This window comes from Orycteropus afer, unplaced genomic scaffold (genome assembly GCF_000298275.1).
Source record: "Orycteropus afer afer isolate SDZICR_OR568_19922 unplaced genomic scaffold, OryAfe1.0 scaffold00622, whole genome shotgun sequence".
In the NCBI taxonomy this organism is placed as follows: domain Eukaryota; kingdom Metazoa; phylum Chordata; class Mammalia; order Tubulidentata; family Orycteropodidae; genus Orycteropus; species Orycteropus afer.
The window spans coordinates 304,686-317,862 of NW_006922209.1; the positions used below are offsets into that span (position 1 = coordinate 304,686).

Sequence of the window (13,177 nt, forward strand, 5' to 3'; positions counted from 1 at the left end):
TAGTCTGTCCTTACTGACAATCAGAAGGCAACCATCTCTAAAGGGTAAGGGCCTCCAATCCCAGCAAAAGGACCCAGAGGAGAAAATCTCAAAAGCTAAATAAAATCCAAATAAGAAGGATTATTTCTGCCTATGGTAGCGTAATGCCTAAAGCACTTGACTGCTGACCAGAAGGCTGGCAGTTCAAACCCATCAGCCACTCCTTGGAAGGAAGCTTGGGCAATCTACTTCCGTAGTGATACTGCCTCAGAAACCCAAGGGGAGGTCGCTGTGAGTCGGGTCCGATTTGACGGCACATAACAACAACAACAACAACAACATGTTTAGGAGAAAATGCCTGCTCCACAAAGGCAGAACTTCAACCTGCTGAGGGTGGACTATTTGCTACTTTAGAAAGATGACTGGAAGGATAGATTTCCCACTGCTCCTCTTGCTTTCTGTTTTTGACTTTACACAATGCATTTCCCCGTATCATGCAGAGAGATCTCTTTCAGTCATATATATTTGTGTTTTCTGTCTGCCTCCAGTTTCAGACCAACAGAATTAGAATTGTTTGAAAAAACAAAGATTATGCAAAGGGATATGCTGAGGTTTCACATGACGGGATATTCCATCTGAAGCTACTTACTGTTAGACTGGCACTGGCCTGGGGGCAGTCCGTGGTTTCATATATTGAATAATAGTAGTCTGAGTAAGGCAGTGATGATAGATGTGTCTTTTCTGAGTCACACTGCTGAGAGGCAGTCCCCAGGGCTATCAAGCTGTCAGCGAGAAGGATGAGGCCTGCTCCAGAGGCCACAGCACTCACAGCATTGGAAGTCAGGCTGCTCATGGCCTGGAAGAGAAATGGTGGCTTAGGCCCTCATCACCTAAGCAGCCCTGCTGCCATCATCCCTCTGCCCATCGGCCAGCAATGGTGCTCTCCTGGGTCTGTTTCCCCCTCTAATTTGTGAACTTCTAAGAGGCACAGATTGCATTGGATTCCTCTCTCTACTTTTACCCACTCTCTATTGTGACACTTAATATAATTTGTAAACATTGGTTGAATGAGAGAATGCATGAATAATTTCCTTTTTGGGGACAGGAGTTCTATCGCCTGTTCCCTCTGCCCAGCCTGGGAACACCAGGCAAGAATAGACCTTCAGGTTCCTTAGATGGCAAGACCAGACATGTGTGGGCTTTGATTGTGTGGTTCTCTCCTCCACGCTCTTAGAAGCAAGAAATTATCAGACTAGAGTGGGGGTGGGGAAAGGAGGAAGCAACTGAGGCCATTACTCTTCTCCATAGCAACTCTTCACTTTGCCTCTTCCACACAGCCACAAAGAAAAGCCACATCCTGACACAGGAAGTTCCTAAGGTCATGGATGAAGACACAGAGAAGGTGTGTGAGACTGGTATGTGCTCATAATGCTTGAAGCTGCCATCTAAACCCAAGGACTAAGATACCAAGTCTTGAAAAGTTAACAGAACAAGTGACAGCATGGGATGGGGTCACAGCTCTGGACTCAGGAGCAGAAAACCTGGAGTCCAGTCCCAGCCATGTCCCGACCCTCTCTGTGTGCTTCAACAAGTCCCTTCCCATGCTGAGCTTTACTTTATCATTTATAAAAGATGTAAGATAAACATTCTGATCTATGAAGTGGTCTCCCAAGTCCCCTGAATACATAGAAAGGGAAAACTATGTTTGGGGTGATTGGACAACCAAGTGGGCTCCACGTGACAATATGTGGGCTCCATTGCACATGTAGCAGTTTTGGGCAAAGACCATTCCGTGTCCCAATCAGTTGTTCTTCCTTTGGTGACTCAGCTCTTGCAGCCATGTAGCTGCAGGGCAAGGGAGAAGAGGACAGGGCAACCATCATCCCTAACACAGTTTCCTCCAGTGATGTTCAGACAGAGAAGAACATGTCCTGGGACTCTGGCACAAAGCCTGACATATCATTGCCTTTACAAAGGATACACCATATCCTCGAGAGAGCCCTCTCCCCAAAATATAGAATAGGATCCAGAAGAGGATGTGATGAATTGTGTTCTCATGGGACTGACTGACTTGTCTAACTTGCATCTACCTTTTTTCTGAAGTGCCTCCTTCTTTGAAGGAGAAAGCATAGATTGGGTTCCCCTGGAAGGACCAAATGTCATTTTCTAGAACCTTTGGGACAATAGAATGATTCTAAGGATTTTGTGGGAATCAAGAGAGATATAGGTAGTGGGGTGTCTCCAGCTCTGCTGTCGATGTTGACATCACACACTTGCCCCTCTCATGACCATGCCACGTACTGTCTAGAAACTTTTATAGATAGGAATATGCATTTGCTCACCCTCATTCTCCCTCCACCTTACTTTCATTTGCATTTTTCTTGGTCACTCCAGTTACCAAGGATATTTTTTTGGGTGGAGATGGTCTCCTGCAGTCCAAGTGAAGATGTCCTCTCCTGGGCAGAGAAGGAGCTCCCAGCCTGCTCCCTAATACTCTCGTCAGTGGCCAAGAAAATATATAAAGGCTACAATAAATGTGGGTGAAAGACCTAGTTTTACTCTAAGTAAGGTGGCCTTTGTCCTTAGTTCTTGAGAAATAACCCTTGGAGTAAATGAGGTGCCTTGGTCTGGTACCTCCAGGCTATACCTGAGGATTTGTGCTGGTGAGTGGGGGCTGGCTTGACCAGAAAGGACTCAGCTGGGAAGCTGGTATCAACGAGCCTCAAGAGGCATGAGTTAACATATCATGGAAGATTGGCCAGTAAAAACCTGAAACAATAAGCTTCAGAGAGCTTCTGGGTCAGTGAAAGGAAGGTGACATGCTCTCTCTGAGACAAGGTAGCTCCACACTGGAAATCTTCCCATCACCCATGAATCTCTTCTTTATGATGATCCTAATTTATATCCTTTTACTGTAATAAAACTGGTAGTCATACGTGTAATATTTTCCATGAATTCTCTGAGTCATTTCAGTGAATTAACAGACCAAAGGACAATGTCTTCTTAACTTAGGAGGTGTGACCTAGCCCTGGGTGGCTATGGGGAGAGACAGAGAACATGCTGTATGTGTGGCTGATATCAGAAATGATGAAGTGGGAAAAAACTAAAACTCACTGCCATTGAGTTGGATCCAACTCATAGCGACCCCTCCTTGGGTTCCCTAGGCAGTATCACAATGGAAGGAGATTGCCCAACCTTCCTTCTGAGGAGTGGCTGGTGGATTTGAACAACTGGCCTTCTGGTTAGCCATCAAATGCATTGTTGTTGTTGTTGTTGTTATGTGCCGTCGAGTCAGCCCCGACTCATAGCGACCCCTCCTTGGGTTTCCGAGGCAGTATCACTACGGAAGTAGGATTGCCCAACCTTCCTTCCGAGGAGTGGCTGGTGGGTTTGAACCGCCAGCCTTCTGGTTAGCAGTCAAGTGCTTTAGCCACTATGCTACCAGAGCTCCTATCAAATGCCTTAGGCACTGTAATTGATCTCTGCCTCCTGGGAACAGGCTTTATGTTGATTCTCTCATGAAGCTATTGTTGTAGTATATTTGAAAATTTCTAATGCTTAAATAATGTAAGTAAACCCTCTCCAAACTTGGAATATGACACAGGAGGATCATTTTATAGGAGAAAGAGTGTTGGGCTAGAAGGCAAGAAGTCTAGACTCTACTACTAGTTCTGCCATGGGCTATCCAAGAGACCTTGGTCTCCCTCACCTGCTCTGAGCCTCATTTCCCTAAAGTGTATAATGGAGATTTTTTTTTTTTTTTTTTTTAACTAGAAAAATTAGTCCTTAAGTTCCTTCAATTCTGACTAGCTGAGATTTGATGGTTTTCATACTTACAAAGGGCTTAGTTGATTTTTTCCCAGAGGTAATTGAGAGGGATCCCGTAATGGCAAACTGCTCAGAAAGAGAGAAATGGTCAGTTCAATTATCTTGTGGAAATGTGACTAATGTGTTACTGTCAATCATTCAGTCAATACGTATGTTGAAAAGCCTTTAGGGAGATAACACTATGGGAATGGTGTGGGTCCTTAGTGATAAGAGGTCACAATTTCTGCCTTCAGGGTACCTACACTGACTTTGAAGAACAGGAAGATGCTGAGAGGAGAAGGCTTTATGTTAATGGAAATCCTAGCAACTGAGGAAGCCTGGGGAGAAGGTGTCTGTGGAAGGGAGGAGGGTTGTTAAATTTTAAGTTTGAAAGAGAGGAGGATGAGACAGTCCAATGAGTTGAAGAAATAGAAAGATGGGGGCAGCCAACAGAAGCACTTGGGAAAGCATTCTAAAATGGCTAGGACATGGAAATACATGGGCTTCAAGCTGTTGATGTAGGTGGTGTGAGCCATTCTGGAAGTTGAGGCAAATGGGAAGGGCAAGGTCAAACATGAGGAGTTTTCCACCATAAGGGCCTAGAAGTCAATATTTTATCCCACTGGTATTAAGGATATAGCTTATGGTGGGAGGATGTTCTGAGAAGCTGAAACACCAGTTATGCTTGTGCCTTGAGGGTTGGGTATCCCAAAGACAGTCCCACGTTGCCAGCATGAGCTAATTGCAGCTTTTATAAGGGAAGGTGGAACACCCCGCAACTGGGTAGAGAAGTCAAGGATAAATTATACTTTGGGGGCAGGAGCAAAGTCTCTGTGTATGACCTCACAGACATGATGCCTTGTATAATTTATCTGCCCAGAATGAGTTCCTTTTTTTTTTTTTTTGAATTTGTATAAGATGCTACATGGGAAGGAAGTGTCCCTTTGTTGGAGGGGTGAGGTGGTTCAAACTACTTAAAAAAATCCACTCAGCTCGTCTTCATAAGTCATTGAATGGAAGACAATTAAATGAGTTTTTCACGTGCTCAGGATTGCCCCTTAACACATAGCAAGAGTGCCCCTATTCCCCCATTAATCCTACCATCAGTAATTCTTTGCAAACCAGTGACATCTGCTGGTGGTACTCATTTTATTGTTTGAAAATGGCCTTCTTGCTTTCTACCTACCAGATGGATTATTTTTAATAATATCCTTTTACTGTAATAAAACTGGTAGTCATACATATAATATCTTCTGTGAATTCTCTGAGTTATTTCAGTGAACTAACAGACCAAAGGACAATGTCTTCTTAACTTAGGAGGTGTGACCTAGCTCTGGGTGGCTGTGGGGAGAGACAGAGAACATGTAAAAGGACTGACTCCAATGGCCTCATCAAAGCCACAAAAAAGCATGCAAAAATGAAGACATTTTCCCAGGGGCATGCTGAACACAGCAAGGGGAGAAATGCTGTTCTGATATGATGTATCCAGTATATTACCTTCCCCACTTGCCTTCTGCCCCCGCCAACGCCCCTCTTGGCTACTCCTGAAAGAGGGCAGATCCAACTCCTCTCCCTGCATAGGAGAGACAGAATGTGGGACAATAATAGGGGAAAGTCTAAGGCCTTGGCCTTCTTCTCCCATGTCCCAACCTCTTGAGGACTGAGTTATTCCATGACAAGGCACGAAGGGAGCATTCATAAAGCAGGTTCCCTCTTGGAGACCCCACTCTACTTACACACAGAGATCCTACGAATGAGTATCCAGATATCAGAATGGTAGAGACTTCTGGGTTGAAGTGGGAAGAGTAGGAAGCAGAAACCAATATTGCCCCCAAGCTTGAAATTATCAGGCAAGACAGGATCTGGATAGTCTGCAAGACAAGAATAGATGGGGAAAGAGATTTTAAAAATTGATCCACGATCCTGAGACCAGAAGAAGTAGATGGTGCCCCGCTACCACTGCTGACACTCTGAAAGAGATCACAATGGGAGGGCCTGGATAGAATGGGGGGAAAAATGTGGGAGAAAATTCAAAATCTTAAAACAGACCAGACTTAGTAATCTGATAGAGACTAGTGGTACCCCTGAGACTATGGCCTTTAGATCCCCTTTAGGCCTGGAACTGAACTCACCCTCATGGGTCAACTCTCAGCCAAATATAGAAAGACCTGTAAAGTGAACAGTATTTCCAGGGAGGTACATATTTAGTAGAACAATCAATCATATGAGATGAATAGGGCAGCATATACCCAGGGATAAAGCTAAGAAAACAGGAAGGGACAGGAAAGAAGAATGAAGAGAAATGGTAAAATGGGAAGTGGGAAGAGTGCTATTATTTTGTGGGGAATGCAATGAATGTCACAAAACAAAATGGGTGTGGATTGTTGAATGGAACACCAATTAACTCTCACCCAGAGCACAATAACAAAAAAGAATGGTATTGTTCACCTTTCCTAAGAAAAATTAACTATTTTTTACTTTCATAAAATCTTAAAGGGTTATATTTTGGTAGGCAAAGTTCTTGACTCAGGTGCATTTGAATATGCCATGGACATGATATATGCTGATCGTGGTAAGAGATGATCAGGACCTTTCTTATTTTAAGGTCGTCTTTGCAGTAAGCTGGGTGGATCACTGACTAACAGCATTTGTTCTTGCTCCTGAGGAAGCTGAACTGCTTTGTATAGCTCCCTGTCTATTGTAATGACCTTATCCCCCATTATTCTTCCTGTGCTCCTAAGAACAGTTGAATTGTGCCTCTACATCCCAACAGAAAGCTGGGAAGTATGGACACATTTTCCCCCTGCTCCCATGACAAAATTTACACACATGGGCATAGAACCTATTCTGCTCAGCCCCATGGGCTTTCTACATCCCAAATCCTGATTCTGACAGGGACCCAAGATAAACCTCAAAATAAAACCACTCCACAGCTAAGCACCCAGGTAGCGTTTGTAAAGCAGATCCCATGCATTATACCATGCACGTATCATAGTAAAAGCCACAAAGCAAGCAAAGAAAAGATTATTACCCAAAGTTATAGTTGATGACACTGAATCAGGGAAGAAAAACCCTACAGCTGTCAAGACAGATCCAATTCATAGCGACCCTCCTTGGGTTTCTGAGGCAGTACCACTACGGAAGTAGATTGCCCAATCTTCCTTCTGAGGAGTGGTTGGTGGGTTTGAACCGCCAGCCTTCTGGCTAGCAGTCAAATGCTTTAGGCACTATACCACCAGAGCTCCTATGTGCTGTTAAAAACAGACCTTGCTTCTACATTCCAAGTTTCTTCACTTATTTATTTTTCACTTATCCATTCCATTAAGTGAAATGAAGACAGTGGTGGGTTTTTGTTTGTTTGTTTGTTGATGTTATCGACAGGATCCAGGGCATGACTCAGGAACTGAGAGGACATAGTATTGTAATCATCATCAACATGGGTCTTGAAATAGGCAAGGTTAATGATTGGAACTCTACTGGAGGGAATGGCAGTGACCTGGGAGTCACCATTATCGAGGAATACAGTGGAATGACCTGGAGAAGTGAAAGGAGAGAGAGTGAAGTACATGATAGGATCACATGGGATTCTAAAGCAGGCTATTTCAGGGATGGGGAAGAAAGATTGATCCAGAAATATCTGTGAGAAACTAAAAGGATATCAACTTCACCTCATGCCCCAAGTGGAGTGTTGCAGTGAAAGCAGTCCCCTTAGGAGGTTGTTGTTGTTGTTGTTACATGCCGTCGAGTCAAACCCGACTCATAGCGACCCCTCCTTGGGCTTCCAAGGCAGTATCACTACGGAAGTAGGATTGCCCAACCTTTCTTCCGAGGAGTGGCTGGTGCGTTTGAACCGCCAGCCGTCTGGTTAGCAGGCAAATGTCTTTAGCCACTATGCTAGGAGGTAGCTGATTTCTAATCGTGCAACAGAGAAAAGGACCTTTGAGAAAAGGATGTGAAGACAGAGATTATACTGTTAACTGAACCCGAATTCCAGAGGACACATTTGAGCCATTTTCCAAAGTTGGGACAAGTGAGAATTGATTCTTAAAAGAGGTTACTCAGAACCATATGAGAATTAAAGTCCTGGGTTTGAGGGATGATAGGCTAGGGTATTGGGGAGTTTTGTAGTGACTCATGTAAACAGAGAGTAAAAGTGTGATGAGTCCAGATTGTCTCATCTCAAAAATGAGGTCAAAATTAGGTCTAGTTTAATCATATTGCATAAATCATACAGTTAGTTACAAAAGCTCTACTACACTAAAGACAATTAAGAGAGACTTAGTTGAGTAGCATTCTGGTAAAAAAAAAAAAAAAAAGACATGGTGATTTTCATTAGTTTACAGAAAGGCCTGAGGATATAGTCTTTCCACAAAGCCCCATTTTATGCTCCATCTGGCTTAGAGTCAGCAAGGAAAAAATAAAACAAAATATTCTCCCAGATATATATTGTAGATCTGTAATCTGGATCCAGTCACAATCTATTCCCTTATCCTGTACCGAGATGGACTTACTCCAAGAACTGTGGCCTCCTTTTGAAGACCATTCTTCAGATTATGCTCTTTTTGGTAGTCAGAGCCACATTTCTTTCTCTGGGGAATAATGACATCATTTGGAGTGAAGTCGTTAAAGGAATCCTTGGTCTTGGGCTGTGATAGCATGATGCTGATGATGCTGGAAGAGACAGTGAACTCAATTAGGACCCGGGGTTTTGACTAAAAGGCATAAACCTCCCAGGGACTTGGCAGGAATCTAAGAAGGTGTTTCTTCATTATTCAAGGGATGACTTGTCTATAGGGGAAAAAAAAACACCTCAGAATGTGGGGAGCAGGAGGAACGATGGAATGCTAGCATGCTTGCAGTGTCTGTCCGTTGTAGACGACAAGTATGTCACTGGAAGAAAGCTCGAAAATTTGAGAGTAATCCCACAATTGAGAGACAAACACTTCACCCGGAAGTTTCTTTACAGCCCTAACTGTATCTGCCTTTCTCTCCTGAAGCAGCCCCTCCTCACAGCTTCTCTTCCCTTCTCCCTGTATCTCCTCCTCCCCAATGGTGCATTCCCACACCACATCCCCCAGGACTGCACATATAGGCTTCCCCGGTACTACTCAGTCCTCTATCCTGGTTTAATTTTCTTTCCATTAAGATGTGGGGTGAATTATATTCAGTTCCCTTTCCCATATAGGACCTCTCCTACCTAGAATGCCTCATTGCTCATTTATTGAACTCCTGCTGAATTCCAGATACTAGTCCATAGTAGCTCTAATTCTTATAACAAATCTGCAAGTAAAAAGTTAGTAAAAAAAAAAAAAAATTTTACGCATCAGAAACTCTAAGCTAATAAGTTCAAGTGACTGCTATTTTTGAAAATAGTTACACAAAGCACTGAGCTTGGGGCATAGGAAGTGTTTAATAAATAGTAGTAAATATAATTATTATTAGCTTTTGTTTGCATACTGGGAAGTACCTGAAATGGGTCGACCTGGTAGTTTGTTCAATACCACAGAACTTCTCCTCATACTCCCCTTTCTTCCTTCCTACCATTGGAAGTTCCAGTGTTAATGAAGAGCAGACGGTCTGCTGTCCAGTAGCTCAGCGGGGTAGCTAGGCCTGCGGTGTCAGCGGCAGGGCTTAGTCATTCAGATGCTCCTCAGGTGTGTCCTCAGCACAACCTTCTCCTGAGAGCCACAGTTTGGGTAACAGCTTGAGAACACCTGAAAGTACCAGAGTTCTGCTTCCTAATACCTCACCTCAATGTTGTGGGATGGTTCCAAGCTCTCAAAGGAGCCGTGGTGGCACAGTGGTTCAGCCCTTGGCTGCTAACTAAAAGGTCAGTAGCTGGAACCCACCAGTGTTCTATGGGAGAAAGATGTGGCAGTCTGCTTCTGTCAATATTACAGCCTTGGAATCCCTATGGGGCTGTTCTACTCTGTCCTATAGGGTCGTTATGAGTCAGAATCAACTCAACAGCAAGGTTCCAGGCTCTCTGGGATAGAATGCATGCCAGAAACAGATTGGAAATAGCACCCAAAATCTCATTACTAGTGGAAGAGAAGTAAAAGAGTACTAGACCTCTACTTGCATCTGTGAACATGTCTTAGTTCTGTACACTCCTGACTTATTGACATGGTAGGTTCTAAAGACCAGGTCATTATGTGAAAATTGGTATTATGGGAAAATGGAGGATGATCACATCATATCACAAAATGGAGGGTGATTACCTCATTACATAACTACCAAATCAAGCATTTTGTAACTGCCGAATTTCTTCATCACGTGCTACCAAAGTCCATCTTTATATAACTGCCAAACCCTGATAATCATGGCCCAGCCAAACTAACACATAACTTTAACCATCACAACCAGTTTTACTCTTGCCTCACACCTAGGTGGTTGTTACTGCTAAATGTACATCATTAATGTGGAAAGTAATTGGATAGTAGATTTTTTACTGTTGTAAATGTGAAACCTGAGATAATGAGACAGTCAATAAGTGGGGAGTAGATATACTTATTACTACTAAATTGACCAGTTGCCTTCAAATAGATCATGACTTATGGCAATCTCATGTGTTTCTGAGTAGAACAGTGTTCCATAGGTTTTTTGTTTTTTAACTTTTTATTGTGATTTGGGTGAAATTTTACAAAGCAGATCCATTTTACTTTCAACAGTTCATATACACATTTTTGTTTTTGATACTGGTTACCTTCCCTGCAGTGTAACATGTCACCTCCCACTTCCTCCCTAGGTTACCCTTTCCCTTTGTCCTTCTTGCCTAGGCATTCCTGCCTCCCTACATTTCTCCTTGTGGAAATGCTGCTCTCTGATCTTCCACGGTTGACTGTTCTAAGGAGTGCACCTCCCTGGTGCAGGTGTTCAGCTCATACACCTATCTATTGTTTGTCTGAGAGTTAAGCAACAGGAATGAGATCTATTCCAGGCCTGAAGGCTGATTCGGGGCAGTAGTGTCAGGGGTTTCACCTTCCATAGGGTTTATAATTGGTGATTTTCAGAAGTAGATCACCACACCTTTCTTCCAAGGTGCCTCTGAGTAGACTTGAACCTCCAACATTTTGGTTAACAACCAAATATTTAACCATTGGCATTTCCCTGGGATTCCTTAAACTCACCATCACCCACTGCCAACAAGTTAATGCCAACTCATAGTGACTCCACTGAGTTTCCAATGTCTATAAATCCTTACAAAAGTAGATTGCCTCATATTCCGTCCATGGAGTAGCTGGTGGGTTTGAACCGCTGACCTTCTGGTTACCAGCCAAGTGCCTTACACACTGTGGTAGTTCAGTTTGTGTGTCAACTTGGCTGGGCCCGGTTGAGTGACTGGGCAGCTGGTGGTAGTTATTAGCCATGATGAGACTGGCAATCAACTCCATGGTGCGATCTGCCACAAGCAGCTGAGTAGCTGCCTTTGGGATGTGGTCTGCTTCCTGTACATAAGGAGAAGCCTTGGGGATAGTCTCTAGCTTATGGCACCTTGAACCCTGCATATAGCCGTGCCATTGCTCAGCAGTCTGCCATGCTTTGCCGACCTTGGGATTTACAATGGACTTGAATTAATGGCCTGCCATGTGATTTGGTAATATCAGGACTGTGCCTTTTTACTTGTCAACCTTGGGTTTGTCAGCTTCAGCAGCCAGCAGCTGTCTGAGTGAAGAAAAGCCTCTAGCTCAGTGGGCTGGGAATAGAAGGCAGAGTTGGACCCCAAGGTTGAGGGGCTTTCACCCAGCCCCTAGAGCCTGGCACTTTGAACTGGGACTTGAAGCTTCCAAGTTGTAAGAATAAACTCCTGTTTGTTAAGGCCATCCCATTTGTGGTATATTTCTTGTCAGAGTGGCACCAGGTAACCACAACACCCACTATGCCACCAGACTTCCTTAAACTCACCTCACCATAGACAAATTATTTTAGTCAACTCAGATGTTGTGGTGAGGGCAAGAAGAGATATGGTGTGTAATGGGCTCAACACAGAGCAGGGCACATGATAAACCCTCAGTACATATGGGAAATTTCTAACACTCATGAGAATGTCATTGCTGATATTTATTAGCTAGCCATGGGCAGAGTATTTCCTCTGATTCACCTTCAGTTTCATAACCTATAAAAGAAGATGCTAATACTATCAGGAAGACTCATGATGATTATACAGATGAGGGCCATTTGCCATGCCTCTGGTACTCCCTAATACTCAATAAATATAAGTGACCTTGACCCAGATCTATGCCTTGGTCAAGTTTCCCATGTGATCTGAGCCTCGGGTACCTTATCTGAAGCGTTATTAAAGATAAAAATCTTGTCAAAGGAGCTAATTTTCATTTCTTGGAATTTTGAAATCCAGGCAGAAGTATGGGTGAGGTGTCATGAACCAGGGGAGGAATGATGTTGACACTGAGTCCCTGTGGGAGAGCTGGGGTGAGGTGGGCATGGAAGGTCTCAGGCCTCTTATGCTGAGAAACCCAGAATATCTTTAAAGCCAGAGAAATGGGAAAATTCTTAGGCATGAAGAGATTCTAGATTTCAAACTCAAACAGTAGTACCAAATAAAAAAAAAATTGCTGATGTTTATTGAGCATTCATTATCAATGAACTCTATTAAGAGCTTTGCATGAGGTCTCATTTAATCTACTTGACTGTCAGAGATAGGTGCTGTTGTTATTTGGATTCTGAAAGTGAGAAAAATGAGGCTTAGACAGAGGTTAATAGATGGTGTATCTACCAAGTAGTGCACGTAAGAATTCAATCCAGTCAACATCTATAGGTTTGGGGATGGCCATCTAGTTATGCCTGATCCTCTGTTCCTGCAGCCATCCTTCTCTATAGCTGAAGCCCACTGGCTACCACTGACCAGCCTATACCCACCCCTAGTAGTAGCCACCTTAGGGAAATGGGGGTTGAAAGTGTCTGTCCTCACAATTATCCCATGTTGTTGTAACAGCTTCCGCCTTGTTCCTTGTGGTTGGACAGCTCACGTCAGCTGACAGACCTCTTATTCTTAGTCTTATTAACCAGCTTCTCTAGTTCTGGATTCCTTCCTACAGTTTTGAGTTCATACCCAAGGACTACAGGGTATGTTTGATCTAAACCTGAAGGCAGGAACTGCAAGCACGATGAAAACCCACTCTGATACCATGGCCATGTGTTTTCTTTTTATTATTTTCTAATTATTTGATTGTGTAAAAGAGTGCATGAAGTAGCAAATTCAACCAAAAAGTGAATAAAGTTTAAGAAGAAAAAAAAAAAAAAACCTCCTTAAATCCCACCTACCATGCAATAATTATAGCTTTATACATAGCCTTTAAATGCTTCTTTTTTACCAGTCTCTCACATTGTCACTCTCCCCTTTCTTTATATATATTCATACCCACTGCAGGTC

General features: G+C 43.3%; 1 protein-coding gene across 1 annotated transcript in view; it reads right to left on the bottom strand.

Moving 5' to 3' along the window:
* The window catches only part of MS4A7 (membrane spanning 4-domains A7), a 10,572-nt gene extending 2,128 nt beyond the window's left edge, over positions 1 to 8,444 (bottom strand). The window contains exons 1-4 of the mRNA XM_007956429.1: positions 8,298 to 8,444; positions 5,523 to 5,657; positions 3,817 to 3,873; positions 629 to 835 (exon numbers count right to left, since the gene is read on the bottom strand). Coding sequence (XP_007954620.1) covers positions 629 to 835; positions 3,817 to 3,873; positions 5,523 to 5,657; positions 8,298 to 8,444 — 546 coding nt within the window. The remainder of the gene's footprint in view (positions 1 to 628; positions 836 to 3,816; positions 3,874 to 5,522; positions 5,658 to 8,297) is intronic.
* Positions 8,445 to 13,177: the final 4,733 nt, after the last annotated feature.